The 24,613-nt window shown below is 36.9% G+C and overlaps 1 protein-coding gene across 4 annotated transcripts in view; it reads left to right on the top strand.

Moving 5' to 3' along the window:
• Nucleotides 1-24,613, top strand: part of TFPI (tissue factor pathway inhibitor) — a 124,505-nt gene that overhangs the window by 69,059 nt on the left and 30,833 nt on the right. For all 4 annotated transcript variants that reach the window (XM_036745410.1, XM_036745408.1, XM_036745409.1 and 1 more), the window contains one exon: nucleotides 2,642-2,839. In XM_036745410.1, the coding sequence (XP_036601305.1) occupies nucleotides 2,642-2,839 (198 nt within the window). The remainder of the gene's footprint in view (nucleotides 1-2,641; nucleotides 2,840-24,613) is intronic.

The raw sequence follows: 24,613 nt of genomic DNA, 5'->3' as shown, positions 1-24,613 counted from the left end.
CTCTTATAAATTGGAAGTAAAAGACTAATTTTTATTGACTAGAATTCTTTCCTTCCTCGTGGATACAAATACAGGAATACAGGATGATTTTCCTAGTAGCTTATTAATGATAGTATTTTCAATTATCAATTCAAATCATCAAAAGTTTATTAATTCCTCCTGTGAGAAGGCCACTTCTCATGACATGCATATCTATTTTAACTATATCATGGCAGTGTATGCTCTCAGAAAAACATGGAATGACTTACATGAACTGATGAAAAGTGAAATGAGCAGAAACAGAACATTGTATACAGTAACAGCAATATTGTATAATGATCAACTAGGAGCGACACCTATTTTCAGTAATACAATGATCCAAGACAATTCTGATAAAAAATTCAGATAAAAATGCTATCCACATCCAGAGAAAGAAATTATGGAATCTGAATGCAGATAAAAGCATACTTTTTAAAAAATCTGTTTTCTTTCACAACATGTCTAATACATAAATATGTTTTGTATGACTGTACATGTATAGCCTATATCAAATTGCTTGCCTTCTCAATGAGAGGGCAGGGGAGGGAGGGAAAGTTTGGAACTCAAAAAAAATTTTAAATGAATGTTAAAATTGTTTTTACATGTAATTGGGGGAAAGTAGTAATTAAATTTTAATATTTATTTTTCCAATTATATGGAAAGACAATTTTCAACATTCCTTTTTTGAAAGATTTTGAGTTCAAAATTTTTCTCCTTCCCTTGGCCCTCCCCAATATGGCAAGCATTCTCATATAGGTTATACATGTGCAATCATAATCCAGGAGCCAAAATGGTAAAGGTAGGAACTCAACCGAGCTCTCCTCCAAAACCCTCCAAATACCTTTCAAAAATGACTCTAAACATGTGCAATCACATAAATCATATTTCTACATTAGTCATTTGGTGAAAGAAGAAACAGAACAAAAGGAAAAAAACACACACACACAAAAAGTGAAAATAGTATGCTTCAATCTATTTAGACTCCATTAGTTCTTTCCCTGGATTTGGATAGCATTTTCCATCGTGAGTCTTTTGCAATTGTCTTGGATCATTGTACTGCTGAGAAAAGCTAAGTCAATCACAGTTGATCATCGCAAAATGTTACTGTGTACAATGTTCTCCTGGGTCGGCTCACTTCACTTTTGCTGTGTATTCTTAAAAGATGCCTCAAAGCCTACCACCTTCAGAAAGGCTTCCCTGTTCTCCTGCCCCTACTTCCACCTTGTTCATGACCTTCCCCTTCATACCTTTGTTAATAATAATGGGTATGGAAGATACCTGAGACAATGTCATCCTATTAGATTATAAGCCCAGTGAGGGCAAAGGATAATGTCTTACTGAGAAATGCAAATTGGGAATTCTGTTTAATCATTATTATCAGACTTAATTTTTAGCTGAGGCCTGCTATGAATTATTAAACTAGCTTGTATTAGTAATTTCTTAGCATTTAACTTCCCTTCTTCAGCAAGCCTAAGAAGCCTCTTTTGTAAGATTCCCCTTTTCTGTATGAGCCAAAGTTCCCCTTTAAATGTGAGTTAATTCCTCCTTTGGACTCGTGGAAATCACCAACTTTCCACATGATGCTAAACTCCAATACTGATTTGACTAACCTACTGAACAACAAGCTTTTGGAATTCCTGGCCAATCAGAGACAAGAGGAGTTCCCTACTCACAGATTGTCCAAATTTCTAGGCCCCCATTGCCAGAAATAGGTTCCCTGTTTCTAACCTATTTCTAGCCATGATTTCCCTATTCTCGTCCTTGTTCAAGATGCCCCAGATGCATTACCCCACCTTTTGGCAAATGGATACAATTTATGGTTAGCACCCTCTGTACCAACCAACCAGCCATCAATAACACCAATGTTACCCAAGATTTTGTCAATTGACTCAGTTCCTCTTTGTGTAGTATAAGAAAGCTCTATGAAGTAAGTCTCCATGGGGGTCCTTGGTTACTGAAGAGCCTCAGCCCCATTTATTGGCTATTACTAGTCTTGCTAATAGGCAGCTAGAGGGTACCATATGCATGCAGTGCTGGGCCTGGAGTCTAAGGAAGATCCTAGTTCAAAGTCAGCATCAGACGCCTAGCAGCTATATAACCTTGGGCAAGTGACCCCACCCAACCTGCCTCAGTTTCCTCATCCAGAAAATGAGATAAAGAAGGAAATGGTGAACTATTCTTGTATCTTTGCCAAGAAAACCCCCAAAGAGTTGGGTACAACTGAACAACAGCCTTTGCTAATAAATGGAATGTGCTCAGTTTTTCTTTACTACAGAATTCAACTGCCACAATATATGAGCTTGGGACCTGCCACAGTACATAGCACAGAGCTCTGTAGCCAAAAGGGGCTTAATAACTGCTTGGTGATTTATAGAATAGAGCTTGTTGACAGGACTTATTCTAAGAAGATACCGCTATCATTCTGTACTCTAGAGACAGGAGTTAAAGGTGATGGGAAGGTGTAGACCATGCTGGCTATTAGGACAAATGAAGTAATGAAATGTTAATTTTTTTTTAAAGAACACAAATATAAAGTTTTCAAAAGGCACTACAAGTGAATAGGAAAACATTGCCAAACAAAATTTCATGCTATTATTTTTTCTTCCTTCGTTCCTCCTTATAGAGATGTATTTACCACCACCAAAACTTCTACGTTCAAGTTGTGCCTACAAAGCTGATGAAGGACCATGTAAAGCCATGCTCAAGAGGTTTTTCTACAATATTTACACTCAACACTGTGAAGAATTTATATATGGAGGATGTGAAGGCAATGAAAACCGATTTGAAAGTCTGGAAGACTGCCAGAAACAGTGTTTAGCAGGTGAGTTCCTTGAAAAATCTATCATTGGCTCATAAGGAGATAGATTTACAAATAAAAGGAAATGTAGAAATAGTGAGACCAACATATTTTCATTTTATAGATCATTCCTGATACTCCAAGAATCTTTATAATAATTCAGTTTAGCTTCCAATCATATACTTTTTCTGTAGCTGTCCACAAACTGGGAAAAGCAAATATGCATTAATTAAACCTTTTTGTTACTGACACATTGATAATGACATTCTCAACAAAGGCTCCTTTATCTTGGAAAATGAATGAGAAAATTTAATTAGCTGAGTCAAATATTTTGCCTACAATACTATGCCAACAAAAGCAGGGGTGTGCTGATCTGTCAAACATTCCTGGCACTATGTAACCTGACATGATATTGTGTGTGCGACTCCCATACTACCACAGGCATTTTGCTGGTGGCCAGAAAAGGGGCCCCTACATTCTCATTTCAGGACTTTTAGAAGATATCCTTTAAGACAATCTTAGAAGAATAGGGAGCTAGAGAATGAATAGCCCATGCATTTAGAAAAAAAAATCTTAGAGATTTGCAGAGGGAGGACTTCTGTCACCTGTGATTGGGAAGATGGTTTTATGAGGACTGAATGGACATGAATATTTCATACATAGATTATATTTTTCCTTCCCTTCCACATAATGGAAATGGGAAATGCTATGAGTTTATATTATTCAGCTTAAACTTTATTTTAGGTATTGTTAGTGCCTGCTATAGACTATTTGTTTTCCACTTCACTCAGATTTCCATATCAAGGTGCATTTCTACAACAAAATGAACATTTCTTTAGTCTTCAAAACCTTGACTAGATGGCTCACTGTCTCATTCTTTACACATTCTATTTTAGTGTTTTCATTAAGCAGCCTGCTTCTTTTTCATAAATTTATCTCATTCTGGCATAAACCATTTTTTTCTCTCTAACTTTGCCATTACATAAAAAGACACTTGTTTTTCCTTTGGACTAAATACAAATATTGTAATTTAGGTAATCATTGGTGGTACTCACATAACTTTTTGTTATGAATCACCATGAATAAACCATTTAAGTAAAATTTAAGAATGCTTATCATACCTCTTCATTTATTTCTATTCAACTGAATACCACATGTATTTATTAAGCACCTGCTATGTGTTAGGTAGTCAGGATCCACAGATAAAAGAAAACATTTCTGACCCTCATGGAGTTTATGATCCTTTGGAGGAAGCAGCATATGAAGTATATGGAAAAATATACTATGTAATTTCTGTGGAGAGGGCATAAGGTTAGTATGAAAGGCAGTTTGATAACAGTAGCACATAGACTCTAGAGGGCACAATGGAAGGGCATAGAAGAGTACAATAGGAAGAACTGAGAGGTAGGGCTTCATGACTAGATGAGAGGGTGCAGGAATTCATGGTCAGAAAAGGGAGATTTTACTTAGCCTATAGCTCAAAATCACAAGGATTCTGAGTGGAGTAATAGAGAAAGATTTAATGTCTTTACCAAAGACAAAGGTAATATATACTTGATTATCAATCCTTCACAGTGACTGAGAATTAATGAGGAGAGGCATATAGAGAGTTGAAAGAGCAAGTATCTAGTCCCTGTTCCTGCTTGATGGTTAAGGCAGGGGTTGGTAGAGTCCCAGAACCAACTTGGTTACAAAAGGGTAAAACATGCTTGAGGGATTTACCCCTGGCAAGGTCAACTCTGTCCCAACCTTCTCCAGTGTTGAGCAGATCATCTTCCCTAGGTTGGTATGGACATAAAATGGTTCATTTTATCCTAAGTTCCTTCAAATACTCTCATCATGTACAAATGTCTATATCTTCCACATACTAGGGCAATATTACAGGATAAAATAAACCCCTCAGAAAAAAGTGTGTGTTATCTTGATGTTCAGGGCTTAAAAATCTCTTGAGATAAAATAACTAGAAAAATCACATAGGAATTACGTGCTTGGGATATTAAATGTGTTTTTTTTTCTCTCTCCCCTGTGACCATCTGAACAAGTTATAGTTCTGAAAAAAATGAATTTATATAATGTTCACATAATGTAAATTATGATCAAAGCAAGGGATATATTTTTGTTATTTTTCCTACCCCAAGCATCTTTTGTAGAATAGATATTTAACAAATGCTTTTTGGATTAGATGGGATGGTAATTCTTCTAAAATTACAATTTATGTTTATATCTGTCTGTTACCTGGTCCATAAGTATCTTTCATCAGGAATGCACACTGTCCCTACTAACATTACAGTGAACTACATCACTAAATGAGCACAAAGAGAATTTTTTTTCTGCTCACCCTTTCCATAAGAAAAAGCTTAAAAGGAGTGTTACAAATGTCAAAGCAATGTAAACATATTCTATTTACAGTAATTGTGAATACCTAAAAGAAATTTTTGTTTCTAAACTATAATTCCCCTCAAAATATTTCATCTTTTTTGTATATTGTATTGTCTCATCTATACTGATATCAAAATATTTCTTTTAATGATGAATAAATTGAATTGGATTTTCCAATATTCTATAAACTCTCCACACAAAAGTTATGTCTATAGTATGCAGTCACCCAGGAAAATGCTCAGAAAGTTGACTAAGAATATAGATATTTGATGCTCAACTGAATTCTGTCTGTATTTGGGTATCAAATATAAAATATGAAGCCTCATTTCTGGGTCCTTTTCTCTTTTCTCTTTCTAAATACCCTGACCTTTGGTGATTTTATTCCCTGCCCATCCCTTTCCCTTCCTAATTTTGGAATTATCATCTCTACAAAGATAATTTATGAATCCAAACAGGCTACTCTAATTTGTCTTCCAAATTCCTTAGCCTGCTGCCTAAAACCCTCCACAATCTTTCTCTAATCTAACTTTCCAGATAAATTTTTATTATTCCTCTTCATACACTATAGACAAATTGGACTTTCAGTGTTCCTGAACTCAACTTGCCATCCCCAAAGGGGTTGTGTGCATTCATCCATTCACACAAGCCTAAACTGTATTCTTTCCTCATCTTGATTTTGCAGTATCCTTATATTTTTTCAAGGCTCAACTCAGGTGCCACTTCTTTTGTGACACCTTCACTTATCTCCAGCTCACCTTCAGATATGCTCAAATATCATTAGTTTACTTTGTCTCATCTTCTTTGCCACCTTCATGCCTTACCAAGCATGATTATGTTCTCCTGTGTATTTTGCCCACCCCCTCCCCCCATACTACAAGATACTTAGGAGAGGAACAATTTACTTCTTTTTTCCTAATTCTGTTGGTTTGGGTTTTACATTACAATACGTATAGATTATTCCACCCTCATGAACAGTCTCTTGCAATAAATTTAAATAAATTAAGTAAAACTAATATTACCCTCAAAGTGCATGCTACATTCCAAATCTATAGCACCCCATCTCTCTATTTTTAACAGAAATATATACATATATATGTGTGTGTGTATGTATATACACACATACACATACACACATATTAGTTGTGTCTGACTCTGTCATCCCATAGACCATAACACACCATTATTGTCCGTGGGAATTTCTTGGCAGAGATACTGGAATGAATGGTTTGCCATTTCCTTCTCTTGGTTTAAGGCAAACAGAGGTTAAGTGACTTGCCCAGAGTCACACAGCTAGTAAGTTTCTGAGGCTGGATTTTAACTTAGGTCTTCCAGACTCTAGGCCCAGCACTCTCTACACAAAACCATCTAGTTTCCTCCACATAGTGCATATATACATCCAAAATGCATAATATATAATCCATTCATACACACATATATTACACATGCATATCACACACACACACACACACATTTAAACCTTCTTCTTTCAGTGGTAACATAATTCTTTTGTAGAAGTTAAGCCTTTTATTTTCCTAAAATATATTTAATGAGTTTGTGTGATACCTCCCCATGCAATATTTCATTTTCCTGTCTAGACAATCTCAGTGTGTTCCCTTCCCTGCCCATTCTCTGCAGGGGCTTATTTTCCTTCCTCAATTGTTGGAAGGACCTGCTTCTTCCAAATTAAGTAGTTTTTCAATTTTCTTTAGTTTTGAAGAATAAAAACCAAAGGAAGTAGATTGTAATAGCAGTAGATTACTATCACAACTCTTTTCTGCCTTGTTTTCCTTTCGTGGTAGAGTGGGTAGAACATAGCAGATGTCTAGGAACCACTCAGCAATGGTGTTCTGATTTCACTATCCCTCCCCCACCATGACAGTGCATAAATGAGAAAAGACTGTTTTCTAGTCAGTAGAAGTATGAATCATCACTTTTTCTAGGGAACACATTACGCACTGATTCTGACCCTTTGACTTTTAAAAAGTAGTAATCTTAGAGACTTGTCTGGAAGAACTGAGAGGTTAAATTATATACTTATAGTCACACAGCTACTATGTAACTGAGACAATATGTTTACCCAGGTCTTCCTAACTCCATCCCAGCCTCCTGTTAATTCTCCAGAATTTCTCAAAATGTGTTCCATGGGCACCCTTGCTTTACTCTGCCCTTATTAGAAGTTCTGTATTTTATGCTTATTAAAAAAAAATAATTTCTAGCCCTTGGTTTTAGATAAATATTTACCATGTGGAAGAAAGGTCAATTTATTGCTATGTTTTACTATTACAATATTTTGTAGTTTAAACAAACCGGAATAAGTGTATTTTGTCAAAGCCTTTTTCTGAAACTATTGATATAATCATATGATTGTTCTCATCATAATTAATATGATCTATTATTTTAGTAGTTTTCCTGACTGCATTCCTGGTATAAATCTAACCTAATGATAGTGTATAACCTTTTTTTGATATATTTCTGTAGGGTCTTTGCTAAGAATTTATTTTAAAAATTTTGTCATTTTCCATTAGGAATATTGGTCTATAGGTTTCTTCCTCTCTTTTGAGCCTCCATGGTTGAGGTGTCAAGACTGTATTGATATGATAGAAGGAATTTCATAATATATCTTTTTCTGTTTTTTTACATACTTTATATAATATTAGAAATACTTATTCTTTGAATGTTTTATGGAATGTGGTAGTGAATTCAATCTGATCCTTTTTTTTTCTCTTAGGGAGTTCATTTGTGGCTTCAATTTATTTTGCCCTATATTTGGGCTATTTATATTCTCTATTTTTCTGCCTGCTAATTTGACTATTTTATATTTTTGGAAATGTTTATTTCATTTAAGTTATTGATTGTATAGAAACATAATTGAGTAAAATATTTTCTAATACTTTGCTTTTTTATTTGCTATGAATGCTTTTTCATTTTTGACAGTTATAAATCAATTTTTTTTTCCAATTTATTCTTTTTTCCAGCTTCTTTTTATTTTAATCATGGCTTTCAGGCAGTACAAAAAATTTTAAATTATCTCTCCAGGAACTGTTTTCCACATCAGTTGTTTTTCCAATGAGATATATTTCACATTATCTTCATTTTTTTTACATTCTTTTGGTTTTGTTTTTATTGTTTCTTGATTTCTCATAAAGTCATTAGCTTCCATTTGCTCAGTTCTAATTTTTAAGGAATTATTTTCTTCAGTGAGGATACCTCCTTTTCTATTTGGCCACTTCTCTTTTTTAAGAAGATTTTTTTCTTCAGTGAATTTTTGTATCTCTTCTTCCATTTGGCCAATTTGGTTTTTAAGGGATTCTTCTCCTCACTGGCTTTTTGTACTTCTTTTGCCATTTGGCCTACTCTATTTTTTTATGTGTCATTTTCTTCAGTATTTTTTGTGTCTCCTTTACCAAGCTGTTGACTTGTTTTTCATGATTTTTTTAATCACTCTTTTCACTTCCCAATTTTTTCTCTGCCTCTCTTACTTGATTTTCAAAAATCATTTTTGAGCTCTTTTATAACCTGACACAAATTCATATTTTTCTTGGATGCTTTTGATGGAGGAGCATTGACTTTGTTATCATCTTCTGAGTGTTATGTTTTGATCTTCTCTGTCACAATAGTAGCTTTCTATGGTCAGATTTTTTTCTGTTGTTTGCTAATTTTTCCACCCTATTTTCTGACTTTTAAGTCTGTTAAAGTAAGGCTCTGCTTCCAGGGTGGAGAGTACACCATCCTAAGCTTCAGGGGTTTTGTGCAGCTGTTTTCAGAGATACTTTTAGGGACATATAAGTTTCCAGTTCATCCAAGGTAGCAAGATCTAAGTAGAGGTGTGTTTACTACTCTGGTAGCCTGTGCTCTGGAATGTGAGCAACCACAAGCACTCTTTTTCTGCCCTGGAACTGTGAGGAGGGTCCCTGCTCTGCTGTGGCCACAAGCTCTGGTGTGCTAGTCCTCCTCCTCTCCCTAGGACTAAGAACCAGGACCGTGATCCAGATTCAAATATGGGCAAAGCAAGTCTCCTGCATCAGTGCTAACAAAGAGATCCCTGTAATCTCCTTCTGACCAGTTGTTCGACCTCCTTACTGTCTGTGGGCCAAGAGCTCTGGAAGCAACTGCAGCTGATAATGTAGTAGCCCACAAGGCCTGCTCTTGGTTTTCTGAGGCTGGGGCTAGTTCTGTGCTGGTGAGGCCTGCACTGGACTGTGCTTCACTCTTACCCAGGTGTGATAGACCTTTCTTCCTGGCCTTCTAAATTGTCTTTGGCTGGAAAATTATTTCACCCCACCTTTTTGTGGGTTCTGCTGCTCTGGGACTTGTTTTATGGCATCATTTAAAGGTGTTCGGAGGGGTTTGGGAGCAAGCTCAGGCAAGTCACTGTCTTTTCTCTGCCATATTGGATCTACCCCCTCCCCATTTTATCTTTCTTTTTTTAAAAAATAGCTCTTAGTTTTATTTATTAATGCAATGTGGATTTTTTGCTCAAATTTTGTGTCTTTAACTTTCAGAAGGAATTTGGTAAGATCTTTTATTTTCTTATTTTTGTATATAGTTTGTATAATAGTGAAATTAATTATTCTTGTAGTACTTGATAGAATTTGATGGTAAATCAATCTTTTCATTTTTCCCCTTTTGGGATTTTTATTTATGGATTCTTCAGTTTTATTTATTAATTCAGTGTTATTTCATTTTTCATTTTATATTTTATCTTATGTTTTGATTTTCAGAATTTCTCCCTCTTCACTCCCAGTTGAGTTAAATGTATTTCTATACCAAATCCTTTGTCTATTTGTGTTTGTATTTTCTATCCTCCTTTGAACAATTCAGATGAAAGAGAAGTGATGACCACCTTGCCACCTCCCCCACCTTATTTGTACATTCTTCTACTCGTACACCCCAATTGCGTGATTTACTGTTCCTTGCTTTTCCTCTCCCTCTCTATTCATTTCTCTCTCCCCTTTCTTTCTTTTTTCTTTCAGGGGCAGAAAAAAAAAAAACACTTAACAAAATCACTCTGAAGTCCTCAATCTTATTTACCTCCCTCCATTACCCCTGACATCATTAGGGTTCTAAGGAGAAACTTGAGTCATCTCCCTCATTAGTAAATAAGAAGCATTTATCAAGCACTTAGTTTGTGCCAATAAATGTGCTAAGTACTGGTAATACAAATAAAAGTAGAAGAACTATCCCTGCCTTCAATGAGATTAAATTCTAATGAGGGAAGAAAATACACAAAAGGAAGTAACTTGACAAAGGCATGATGCTGGAGAAAGTCCGGGGGAATTAGAAGTGTAGCCTGAAGAAGAATGAAAACATGGCTAACCTGGGCTTTTTCCCTTAAACTGGAGGTTCTGGGCAGAACCAGCCTATTAGAGGAAGGGGCTTCAAGAGCAAAGGGTACTTCCAATGTGGTAAGTCCAAGCATAATGAATTAACAGGGTGAAAAAGTTTCTATGGCATGGTAAAGAAAATCTAGAGGGTCAGCTGTAGAGCCTAATTTGTTAGGATATTAACACTTCATCCTTGTATATTCCTTCCTATTCACTCACTTTTATTCACCTTTTTATATCCTTATTTTAAAGTTTCTATTCATCTCTGGCCTTCTCACTGGGAATGTTTGAAAGTCCTCTATTTCATTAAAGATCTGTTTTATTTTGTTTTTTTCCCCATAAAATTAAACTCAGTTTTGCTTCAGAAGTCATTCTTGGGTGTTTACCTACAACTTTTATTTTTGGAACATTATATTCCGTGTTGTCCCCTTGCAATCTTAAACTGCTTTGAGAATCATCTTCAAGTCTCAGTTTTCTAAGATGACTATTGACATTATTTTCTGCCCACCTGAGTGCAAAATGTCATGAGGAGCTTCAAACATTCTCTGATGTGTGGCAGGTAGAAAGTTGCCTCTTTTTATATCCACAGCACTTAGCATGGTGCCATTCATGTAGTAAATGCTTAATAAAAGTTTACTGACTTTTGGCTATTATTGACCATTTACAAGCAACTCAGGCAATGAATATTCATTTAGATGAATCATCTTTTGTTAAATTTTGAAGGCCTAAAGGTGTTTTCTTATGTTCCACTATTGAACATAAAATACTAAGGGAATGACCTATACCAGACCCAGTCTAGAGCACCAATCTTTGATAACTGCAGCTGCTAAATTTTGTGTTATCCTGACTATGGCTCCTTGGTATTTAAACTCTTTCATTCTGTGTGCCTGTAGCATTTTTTACCTTTTATCTGGAGTTTTCATTTTGAAATTTCTTTCATTTGAGGACCGTTGTACTTTTGTTTGGATAGGTCTATAGTTTTCTTTCATAATTTCTTGAAATGTGAGTCCAGACTTTTTTTTTAAATGATATTCAGGTTGATGATTCTTAAATCATCTCTCCCCAATCTATTTTCCAGGTTTTTAATATAAGATGTCTTATATTTTCTACTACCTTTTCAGACTTTTGACATTATTTTAATATTACTTTTCTCATGATATCATTGTGTTCTTTTTTGTCTGTTCTTATTTTCAAGAGATATATTACTTGGCCAATGCTTTGAACCTGTTGTGCAATGCTGCTAATTCTAGTTCTAATTATTTACTCCAAAACTTTTATTTCTTTTTCAGTCTTTTCCTCTAACACTCCCATTTAATTTAAAACTAAAAAAAATCACGACCTCATGCTTCCTTTTTTCTAAGAATTATAATTGACATTATAGCTACACTGTGATCTTCTTCTGGGTACCCTCCTTTACTTCATTGTCAGGTTGGGACTTTGTGTTATGACAAGCCTTAGCATTCTCCCAGAAGGTATTCTGGGGCTTTATATGTTTTTTTTCCCTTTATTATCTGATTTCTGACAATATATTCTATGGGAATTGAGTGCTGTCTTCTTCAATATCACAGAGGGGGATCAGACAAGTGAACTATAAAGTCTCAGTGCAAGGTGTTCTGATCTAGAAAATTGTCTGACTCCTGCTCTCCTGGACTCTCCAGGCTATAGACCCTAGTTTGGGTCTAGGCAATAGATCTGCAGACTTGACTTTAGATATAACTCCAGTAAACAATTGCTGGCTTCTGTCTCTGCTGAGCTGGAAGGCTCTACAGTTTCAGTTCAACAGAGATATATGCCTACACTTTTTCTTGTAGCCCCTGTCATAGTTACTGTCTTGGGCCAAGTTCTAGATCCTGCTCTGGGGTGAAAGTAAAAGAACTGCTGGCCCACTCCTGTTCCACAGTTTCTATCCTTGTTACTTCCCAGTGGGGTAAATAGTGATCTTTGGCTACAAAACAAAAAATGACCCTCTATGATTTCTCCTTAGTTTTGCTGATCAGTACTTAAACAGGTGCTCCTCTTGTTGAAGTTGTTGTGGTCTAAAGTGGGTTTTACTGCTTCCTTCTTTTTTACCATCTTTGTTGGAATATAAGGCCCTTTTAGCAAATAACAGCATCACACTCTTTCAGTGATAAAGAAGCTACCTTAAGCCTGGAATCTAAAGAGTTATTCAGTTTGGTTCTCTGGGCTCCAGGCCAAGAAGGTGGTAGATGACAATGCAATTGTCTTTAAGGAGCTTTCCATCCCTCAAGCTGTAGATGGCACCAAAGAGCACGTGAGAGGAGTCTAGCTGCATCTTTGACCACAGAGAATTCTGCCTTCCTCAAATCAGCTCCCAGTAGCAATACCTCTCAACCCCCTCACCCCAAATATACACCTTGCCTCATCCCAGTTCTGAATCAGTCACTGTTCTTATTCTCCATCCTTCCTTCCTTCCTTCTTTCCTTCCTTCCTTCCTCCTCCCTTCTTTTGCTTTTTTTTTCTCTCTTTATTCAGTTTATGACTTTACAGTTGGCTTCTATTCTTCAGTCAGCTTCTATTTACTCTATTATTTCAAAGCAGTACCTCCTGGTGTGAAGTGAGTCACCATTGCCTCATGAAAAGAAACTGAAAATCTACATATCTTTCAGATATGACATGGTTTTTATAAAATAGTCCCAAAATCCCACTCCAAAGATGTTTTTGATGCAGAATTTCTCAGCAATCATTTCCAAAGTTGTGAAAACAGTAATAAATTAGCTGCTGGGAAACAATTCACTGCAGCTATTTCTAATATTATCAGTTCCTTTCCTTTGTATTGCTTTTAAATAAGTCCTCTTTGGACTTTTATCTGATTGCCTATTTTCTCTTATAACTGCCTCAAGTTGCTTTTTTCTACCATCTATGGTAAAGTCTTTTGTTCAGCCACTTACAGTAAATAAAATGCAAACAAAAAATAGGATCTTATATAGTATCTATATACAGTATATATCTATATAGAGTATAATATAAACAGTACCTATATACAATAGTATAGTATCTATATATAGGTAGTATCTTATACAAATATTAAAAATAGATTTTACAATTTTAAAACTTTTTTCTGAGAAATTCATGTAATATTATAGAGTTATCAGCTAACTTTCCACTAAATACATGATTAAAAATTAAATGCTCACTGTTGCAAAGATCAATTTAGTGTGGTCTAAGTAAATGGAGTGTTACAAATGTGTTAGACTTTTATTCATCTTTTAAATCAAAAGAAACATGGTACAATGACATTCACATGTTCACTACCATATTACATTTGGTCCTGAGGAGAAGTCTAATTTTTCCTTTGATTTAAACAAATTATGATAGACTCGCCAATTTTTCTTTTGATCCACAAAATCCAGTTCCCAAGCTGGATTCTGTCAAGCAGATGCAATAAAAAATAGCTTAGACAATTATTTCAGTAGCTTCCAGATGTGAGAAACAAATCCATTCAAAACACAGACTGTAGTTCAACTGAGGAGAACATAAAAGTCATGCTGAGAATACAGGTCATATACAAAAGCATCCCATTTCTTGATCCAAGAAATCTGCAACCAAGATGCGGGACCACAAACTTATCACATTTCCTTCCTACACTGCCTCAAGTTACCCTCTTGATCTTCTTAACTATATTGTCCTGAATGGATGTGAATCCTGGGAACTGACTGAAATACTTCAAAGTTGTCCATTTCCCCCCAAAAAGAGCAAGTTGAAGAAAATGCAACACTTTGAAAATGAATTATTGTATTATGATTTGGTCTTACCGTAAATACAAATTCTTCTAAATGAGAGTTATGCTGTGGTTTTCAGTACAATGAGAATACAGGACTTTCTGTTCCATTTATGAACATCTGCTCCTTTGCTGTTAGTGCAGGTGCAAACGCTATCCAAGACAGGGCCAGTAATCTCAAAATAAGGCTTTACTCTCCACCAGAAACATTTGGCCTTTTTGTTTGCTTGTTTTTGGTCTGGACCCACCTGTAATTTCACTGGCATGGAAATTCTTTCCACCACAGATTTGGGACTTTTCTACAACTTATAGTCTTAAAAAGTTGCTTTGAGACAAAGAAAAGTTAAGTGACTTGGCTCTTAGAACACAATTAGTATGCACAACAGACAGGTCTTGAGCCTGTCTTCTCCACTCCAAAGCAGATCCTCTTTTTTACTATGCTGGCTCCCTGCCTTTACTTTTTGCTTAGGAGTACAAAAATATAAATGTATGTCATTTGGTTAAAAGATGTGACTCAGGAGACATCACAGAACTTCAAATCAGATCCCCACCCTGTCCTTAAAAATGTTTTTAAACACAGCTTATTGGAACAAGGTACTGAAAAATTATCTCAAGTTTTATTATGGGAGAAAAAGGATCATGTTATTTAATCCTTCAATTTTAGTAGCAGGCTTTGAAGTTTTATTTGGTTTGAGAAAACCAATGAGAAACATTGTCTGTGTGACAAAACACATTTTGTTTGGTTTTTAAAATGATATCAACTCAGAGAAACAATTCTAAAATTGCTTAGAGTTGGATAGATTTAATTACAAAATTTGTATAAATTCTTTATAATAAACATGGTTGATACTAACACAAATCAGCCAACTGTTGCTTTTGACTCATAACTTCATATGTTGATATTGTCATGCTTATTATTTTATTTGAAACAGATTATATTGAAACCCTAGCAGGATTACTCAACTGAAAGCATGTTTACTGACGTATAATGAGAAGGAGAAAGCTTTCTGGAAAATGCTAGTGAGGGGATAGAGATCATTCCTATCCCACTTATGTATGCTTTGTTGCATTTGTTTTGATATCATCTTTAGTTTTGGGTTTTTTTTTAATATTAGTATATCTTGTGGAGGAATTACCTCCCAGGTGTGATGCTAAATAACAAAATAAGATCTACTTTAATGAGATCTTGTTTAATATGAAGTCAATTTCCAAGATGCTGTGCTTGAAAAGTTTTAGCAGTGGTAGGCTGCTAAATGTTTAACAACCTGCTTTCTGATTTTTTTTAAGTACACACACCACGCTTTCAAGTTTAATCTGCATCATTGACATTTTTCCCATCACTTTCTTAAATTTAGACAATCAACAAAACAATGTCAAGCCCTGATTTGTGGGATTCAGTAATGTCTGACTTATAAACAACCACACTGAAAATTTAACAATCAGCTCTTGAGTTGGTTTGAGCTGACTTTATCATACCTCTGGTTAAGTCTCATTTTTTGTCAACAACAATTTCTCCACTAGTGTCCATTTATAATGAGGTGTACTGTCAAGATCATAGATTTAGATCTCTGTGTTCAAGGGCTGGCTCTTCTAACTGTAACTTTCAGCTGTACATAAACCACTTAAATCTGTGTGGTCCTCAGCTTCCTCAAGTGCAGTTATATGTTACTATATTGTTGTTCAGTTGTTTCAGGCATGTCTGATTCTCTGTGACCACATTATGGTGTTTTATTGGCAAAGATACTGGAGTAGTTTGCCATTTCCTTCTCCAGATCATTTTACAGATGAGAAACTGAGGCAAACAGGGTTAAGTGACTTGCCCAGGGTCACACAGCTAGTAAGTGTCTGAGTCCAGATTTGAACTCATGAAGATAAATTTTCCTGATTCTAAGCCCATCTATCCACTGTGCCATCTGTTTGTTCCCCAACAACAACATGGTGGTGTGATTTTCTGCTAAGCAATCAGGTAAACAGGGCCTCATCATTCTCTTACTCTGCCCCTCTCTTGTGATAATAGAGCTATTCCTCCTTAAGCTCAGCTATTTCTGAGCCACTTCCTTTGCTCCTGATCTCTAGGAGTAGTTTTGCTCTGAAACCAAGCCTGGGAAAAAAAGGGAAGTAAAATAATGAAAGGCTTACCTCAAGCACCAGTCTTGCTAGGCCTAGCCTGCTCAGTCCCTGCTGAATAATTCATTGCCTACCTAGGGGAATTCCAGTATAAGTCTTCTCTTTCCTTACTGGGAAGTGAATCAATAATTCTCTTTTTCAGCTCAGAAACTCCAAGTTACTAGGGAAAAACATATTTTAAGTATCTCTCTCAAATGAAGTACTCCCCCAAATGTTCCTTTTTTACATTCAGGCAATGAAAAACATACATAATCAACAGAGTTCTTAAGTCTATTGTGCCTTGAGACCAAATACATAGAAAGTAAACAAACTCTTCAAGGAAAAAAAAAAGCTTTAGCTGTATCAATCATTCAATTGATAAACATTACTAAGTACTTACTATGTGCCAGGAACTTGCTAAGCAGTGGGGATACAAAAAGAGACAAAAGACAGCCCCTGCCCTCAAGGAATTTACAATCTAAAGGAAGAGACAGCATGCAAATTAATACTTACACAGCAGGCCATATATACGATAAATAGGAAGTAATTAACAGTGGGAAGTCAGTAGATTTAAAAGTAGTTGAGGAAGACTTCCTGTAGAAAGTGGGATTTTAGTTGAGATTTAAAAGAAGACAGTAGTCAGGGTGGAGGAAGGAGACCTTTCCAGGAATGGGAATGGAACAGCCAGAGAAAATGCCAAATGATGGAGTGCCTTGTTTGTGCAACAGACAGCAGGTCAGTGCACTGGATCAAAAAGTACCTGTCAAGGAGTAAAGTATAAGAAGACTGAAAAGGTAGGAACAGACTAGATTATAAAAGGCTTTGAATGTCAATTTTCTTTATTTGATTCTGGGGATCAGTGGAGGCTATTAAATGGGAGAGGCAGGGAAGGAAAAGACCTGCACTTGAGGAAAATCATTTTAGTGGCTGAATAAAGTATGGATTAGAGTGGGGAAAGACTTGAGATAGGCCAGAAGGCTATTACAATAATCAGGTGTGAGGTGATAAGGGTCTGCACTAGATTGACAGCACTATCACAGGAGAGAAAGGAGTATAAAAGAGTGATATTGCAAAAGTGAAAGTAATAAGCCTTGTCAATATATATGGGGGGGGCGGGGTGAGAGATAGCAAGTAATCCAGGATGACTACTAGGTTGCAAGCCTGAGAGACTGGAAGGATGGAGTTGCCCTCTAGAGTTATAAGGAAAATAAGGGAGGGGGGGGCAGCGTATGAGGAAAGATGAGTTCTGTTTTGTACATATTGAATTTAAGATGTCTAGTTGACATCAAGTTCAAGATGTCTGAAAGTCAGTTGGAGAAGCAAAATTGGATGTCAGTAGAGAAACTGGAGCAGGATAGGTAGATTTGAGTACCTCTCTATGGTAGCTAAATCCACAGGAGCTGATGAGATCACCAATCGTAGTATAGTGTGAGAAGAGAAGAGGACCTAGGACAGAACTCTGAGGAACACCTACAGGTAGAAGGCATGATTTGGAATAAGATCCAGCAAAGGAGACAGAGAAGGAACAGTCAGATAGGTAAGATGAGAACCAGGAGAGAGTTGGTGTCCAAAAAAATCTAGAGAGAAGAGAGTACCAAGGAGGAGAGAGAAAGAGAGAGAGAAGCCAGAGAGAGAGAGAGAGAGACAGAGACAGAGACAAGGAGACAGAGAGACATCAACAGTGTCAAAACTACAGAGAGGTCAAGGGGGATGAAAATTGAGAAAAAGCAATTGGATTTGGCAATTAAGCGATCAGTAATAATTTTCAGGAGAGCAGTTACGGTGGAATGATAAGGTCAGAAGATTGATTATTAGGAGTTAAGAAGGGAGTAGGAAAAAAGAGACACCTGTAGTATATGACCTTTTCAAGGAATTTAGCAACAAAGGGCAGATGACATATAGAATGAAAGGGATGGAAGGATCAAGTGAGTGTTTTGTTTTTGTTTTTTGTGTGTTTGTTTTTCAGGATGGGGAGCCATGGGCATGTTTGTAGGAATTAGACGGAGAGAGATTTAAAATAAGTGAGTTTAGATGAAAAGGGGAGAAACCTATTGAAGGAGACAGGATGGAATGGGATCACTTAAACAGGTAGAGGGATTAGCCTTTTTTTTTATTTTAAATTTATTTATTTAACATATTTAGTTTTCAGCATTGATTTTCACAAGAGTTTGAATTACAAATTTTCTCCCCATTTCTACCCTCCCCCCCACTCCAAGATGATGTATATTCTGGTTGCCCTGTTCCCCTGTCAGCCCTCCCTTCTGTCCACTTTTTCCTTCCTTTCTTGTAGGGCAAGATAAATTTCTACACCCCATTGCCTGTGTATCTTATTTTCTAGTTGCATGCAAAAAACTTTTTTTTTGTTGTTTTTGAACAACTGTTTTTAAAACTTTGAGTTCCAAATTCTCTCCCCTCTCCCCTTCCCACCTACTCTCCCTATGAAGTCAAGCAATTCAACATAGGCCACATGTGTACCATTATGTATAACCCTTCCACAATACTCATGTTGTGAAAGACTAACTATATTTTGCTCCTTCCCAACCCATCCCCCTTTATTGAATTTTCTCCCTTGACCCTGTCTCCCTTCGAAAGTGTTTGTTTTGGATTACCTCCACCCCCATCTACCCTCCCCTCCATCATCCCCCCCTTTTTTTATCTTCTTCCCTCTTCTTTCCTGTGGGGTAAAATACCCAATTGAGTATGTATGATATTCCCTCCTCAGGCCAAATTTGATGAGAGCAAGATTCACTCATTCCCCCCTCACCTGCCCTCTCCCCTCCTCCCACAGAACTGCTTCCTCTTGCCACCTTTATGGGAGATAGTCCACCCCATTCTATCTCTCCCTATCTCCCTCTCTCAATATATTCCTCTCTCATCCCTTAATTTGATTTTATTTCTTTTAGATATCTTCCCTTCATCTTCAACTCACCCTGTGTCCGCTCTCTCTCTCTCTCTCTCTCTCTTTAAATATATATATATATACACATACATATATACATACATACACATTCACTTATATATGTGTGTGTATATATATATACATAAACATATATATATATATGCTTATTCCCTTCAGCTATCCTAATACTGAGGTCTCATGAATCATATACGTCATCTTTCCATGTAGGAATGTAAATAAAACAATTCAACTTTAGTAAGTCCCTTGCAATTTCTTTTTCTTGCTCTTTTTCTTGATTACCTTTTCATGCTTCTCTTGATTCTTGTGTTTGAAAGTCAAATTTTCTATTCAGCTCTGGTCTTTTCACTGAGAAAGCTTGAAGGTCCTCTATTTTATTGAAAATCCATATTTTGCCTTGGAGCATGACACTCAGTTTTGCTGGGTAGATGATTCTAGGTTTTAATCCTAGCTCCATTGACCTCCGGAATATCGTATTCCAAGCCCTTCGATCTCTTAATGTAGAAGCTGCCAGATCGTGGGTTATTCTGATTAGGTTTCCACAATACTCAACTTGTTTCTTTCTGGCTGCTTGCAGTATTTTCTCCTTGATCTGGGAGCTCTGGAATTTGATGACAATATTCCTAGGAGATTTCTTTTCGGGATCTATTTGAGGAGGCGATTGGTAGATTCTTTCAATTTCTATTTTGCCCTGTGGCTCTAGAATATCAGGGCAGTTCTCCTTGACAATTTCTTGAAAGATGATATCTAGGCTCTGTTTTTGATCATGGCTTTCAGGTAGTCCAATAATTTTTAAATTATCTCTCCTGGATCTATTTTCCAGGTCAGTGGTTTTTCCAAGGAGATATTTCACATTGTCTTCCATTTTTTCATTCCTTTTGTTCTGTTTTATAATATCTTGATTTCTCATAAAGTCACTAGTTTCCACTTGCTCCAGCCTAATTTTTAAGGTAGTATTTTCTTCAGTGGTCTTTTGGACCTCCTTTTCCATTTGGCTAATTCTGCCTTTCAAGGCATTCTTCTCCTCATTGGCTTTTTGGAGCTCTTTTGCCATTTGAGTTAGTCTATTTTTTAAGGTGTTGTTTTCTTCAGTGTATTTTTCAGTATTTTTTTGGGTCTCCTTTAGCAAGTCATTTTCTTGTTTTTCATGGTTTTCTCGCATACTTCTCATTTCTCTTCCCAATTTTTCCTCTACTTCTCTAACTTGCTTTTCCAAATCCTTTTTGAGCTCTTCCATGGCCTGGGACCAGTTCATGTTTTTCTTGGAGGCTTTTGGTGTAGGCTCTTGCACTTTGTTGACTTCTTTAGGCTGTATGTTTTGGTCTTCTTTGTCACCAAAGTAAGATTCCAAAGTCTGAGACTGAATCTGGGTGAGTTTCTGCTGCCTGGCCATATTCCCAACCAACTAACTTGACCCTTGAGTTTTTCAGCGGGGTATGACTGCTTGTAGACTAAAGAGTTCTATGTTCCACGTTTGGGGGGTATGCGCCAGCTCTGCCACACCAGCGCTCCTCCTTCCCCAAGAACCCCCAACCCGGACTGGGCTTAGATCTTCAGCAGGCTGTGCACTCCTGCTCTGATCCACCACTTAATACCTCCCACCAAGTGGGCCTGGGGCTGGAAGCCCCTGCAGCTGTAGCTGCCCCACCTCCGCTGCCCCGGGGCAGTGGCCCAACAGTGAACTCCTTCCACTCCGGCAGCTTTTCCCACTAACCTTCTCTGCTGTCTTTGGTGTTTGTGGGTTGAGAAGTCTGGTAACTGCCGCACCTCACTGATTCGGGGTGCTAGGGCCCACTCCACCTGGCTCCTGGTCTGGTTAGTCTGCGCCGCTCACGCTGGACTCTGCTCCACTCCACTCCCAGCTCCCAGCTCCATGTGGGATAGACCTCACCCAGAGACTATCCAGGCTGTCCTGGTCTGGAGCCCTGCTTCCCTCTGCTGTTTTGTGGGTTCTGCAGTTCCAGAATTGGTTCAGAGCCATTTTTTATAGGTTTTTGGAGGGACTCGGTGGGGAGCTCACGCTAGTCCCTGCTTTCCAGCCACCATCTTGGCTTTGCCCCCGGGATTAGCCTTTTTAAGGAGTATGACTACTTTATCATATGAAACAGGGGTAAAGGAGAAGAAAGTGGGAGAAGGTGCCTGAGTGATAGGAGATGAGAAAAAGGGAGGAAGAGGGAGTTCATGGTGAATGGCCTCAATTTTTTTTTTCTGTTAATTATAAGGCAAGATTCTTAGCTGAGAGTGTGGGGTGAGGGGGAGCCATGGGAGTTTTGAGGAGGGATGAAAAGGTTTGAAAGAGCCACTATGGAGAGTGGGCTAATGAGTTGATAAGGAAAACATAGTAGAATTGCCTAGCAGCAGTGAGGGCCCAATTGAGGTTATGTAACATAAAATGTAGTAGACCTAGTCAGAATGGTTGCATAATTTTTCCACCTTCATTGAGTTGCATATGTGTAAGTGATCCAAGACTGAGGCTTGGCTGAACATTATGAATGATATAATAAGGGGGCTAAATATTGAAAAGAGAAGGACAGTGTAGAATTGAATTAGTTCACCAAAGGGTCAAGATAGGAACAGGAGGAGAGAGTGATTAGTACAAGGAATATGTCCTGGAGAGAAGTGAGGGCTCAAGATCACAGTACAGAAGAGTAGGGTTTTCTAAAGGAAGACAAAGGAAGTGGTGAAGGATCAATGCATTTTGTTCAGGTAAGGGGATTTCAGAATTCATGAAGATAGAGGTTGTACTTTTCTGATGATGGCAAAGTTAAGGGCAATTATTATTAAGAGCTAATAGAAGGAAGATGCGGGAGTACAGGTGGCAAACCAGTTGAACTCTCACAGTATTCCCCTACAGGCAACTTTAGAGCAACTCTTTAAATCTATTTTACTTTATTTTACTTTATATTACCATTTATATACTTTACCTTATGTTTACTTTATATTACTTTATATTACTCCTAGGTGTTATATGTTGAATTTTCCCTTAAGTTCTTGGGGTTTTGTCACAAAAATCTGAAAGTCTTTGAATTTGTTAAATATCAATTTTTTTCCCATTCATTATTACACTTAACTTTGCTAGGCAAATTACCCTTTGTTGTAACACAAGGTTTTTTGCCCTATGGAATATAGTGTTCAAAAACCTTTGGTCCTTAAATATAGTAATCCTTATTGTAGTTCCATAATATTCTTGTTGCTTCCAATATTTTCTACTTGACCTGGGAGCTTTGAAACTTGGCTGTAATATTCCTGTTAATTTTCTTCTTGGGATCTCTTTCAGGTGGTAATCAGTGGGTGTTTGCCATTTCTACTTTGCCTTCTTGTTCTACAACTTCAGGTTCATTTCCCTTTATAATTTCTTGTACTATTGTATTGACATTCTTTTTCTATTATAATTTTCATTAGTCTGGCTATTTTTATTTTCTTTGATCTGTTCTCAAAATCAGTTGTTTTTCTGATGAAATGTTTCACTTTATTTTCTATTTTTTCATTCTTTTGATTTTATGATTTCTTGGTGTCTTAAAGTGTCATTAGTTTCCCCCTGCCCATTCTAATTTTCAAGGAATTACTTTCTTCCTTAAGTTTTTGATTCTCTATTTCTAATTGGTTGACTTTCTTTTCATGATTTTCTTGATTTTCTTGGATGGCTCTTATTTCTTTTCTCCTAATTTTTCCTTGATCTCTCTTATTTGATTTTTTAAGTCCTTTATAGGTTCTTTCAAGAACTCTTTTTGTTCATGGGACCATCTGACATTTCTCATTGATAAAGAAGTGGGTTTTTTTTTAGCTCCATTATCTTCCTCTGAATATGAACCCAGATCTTCTCTATCCTCATAATAACTGTGTATGGTTAGGTTCCTTCTCCTTTGCTTACTCATTTTTATTTATTTATTTTTTGTTTTATTTTGCTTTTAGCAGCTATTTGTGTAATAAATTGTAGTCCCGAGGTATGGGGAATGTTGCCCCAAGCCTCAGGCCCTTCTTACTGTTATTTTCTGAAGTCTATCTTAGGGCCCAACATTGTGCTCTCCTCTCCACTCCTAAGGCACAGCTAGGGCCCCAAGTCACACTGTCCCACAAATTATCTTGCTCTCTGTGGTCCCTCAGGTGGCTGCAAACTATAGCTGTCCTCTCCACTCCAGAACTGAAACCAGGGACTCTGCTCTCCTGCAAGTGTCCACAGCCAACAGGGTCCCTACCCCTCACTACTGCACTTACCAGGAATGTGCTGGATCCCACAGCCTAGGATGGGTCTGGTCAGCATAGCTGTGCTTGGTGTCCCTTTACAATGGGCGGTCCTTCAATCTTTTCCTACTCAGCTGTCAGACAGCCACACTATCTGTAAAATGTAAGTTTCTGGATCTGAGGCTGCTTCTTAAACCAGCTGCCCCCAGGGCTTGTTGTTTGTTGATTCTACAGAGTCAGTCACTCAGGCCAAACCTCCTCCTTTGGAGGTTGAATCTTTCCTGGGGTCTTCTCAAATTGTTTTAGGAGGACAACTGCTTTACCCTGTGTTTATTTCTGCTGCTCTGAGGTGATGTGCTGTCTTTTTTTGTGAAGGAAATTTGGAGAGCAGAAAGTTTTCTGACCTACTCCACCATCTTCCCAGAATTCTCTCCCAGAGCTCAACTTTAAAAGTAATGTAACAGGCTAAAAAAGACGAGAAAAACAAAAACAGAACCTGATCATAGGAAGTTATTATGGTCACGGAGTCAAAAGAGGACAACAGTGTTAAAAGGCCTACATTGAAAGTTCAAAGACATAGGACTATTTTAAAGATCAAATAAATGCAATCATATGCATATGCTTTGTAGACTGTAATATATTATATAAATGTAAAGAGGGAACTAATTAATTACAGTATAGATTTTACTTTTATTGAATCTTTATAGAGAATTTTTCCCCCAGAGGAAGCCATAGGACATTAATTTTGTTCACTAATTTCCAAAACATTCTAAGTTTTATGTGTGTGTGTGTATATGTATATGTATATATATATATATATATATATATATATATATATATATATATATATATATATATACACATACATACATATAATAAATCAGACTTCCCTCTTTACTCACTTTGGTCTTTGTAAATCTTTGTACTTTAGATTTGGAATGGGGAAGTATTTCCTTTGATTTTATTTTTAAGAAGCTGACACCATATAATTACAGGCATTGACAATAAGTTCAGATTTAAAATCAAAGTGCTTCTGGTGCTAAAGTGAATTGAGTTACAAATGCTTAGGAACCAAGAGGATATCTTTTCTGTTGTTTCCATAAACAAATACAATGAATTTTTAGCTGTTCTGCTCTAACAGGAAAGCCTTC

The sequence above is a fragment of the Trichosurus vulpecula genome, chromosome 2, assembly GCF_011100635.1.
Source record: "Trichosurus vulpecula isolate mTriVul1 chromosome 2, mTriVul1.pri, whole genome shotgun sequence".
NCBI classification, from domain to species: Eukaryota; Metazoa; Chordata; class Mammalia; order Diprotodontia; family Phalangeridae; genus Trichosurus; species Trichosurus vulpecula.
This window is presented reverse-complemented; position numbering and strand designations above follow the sequence as displayed.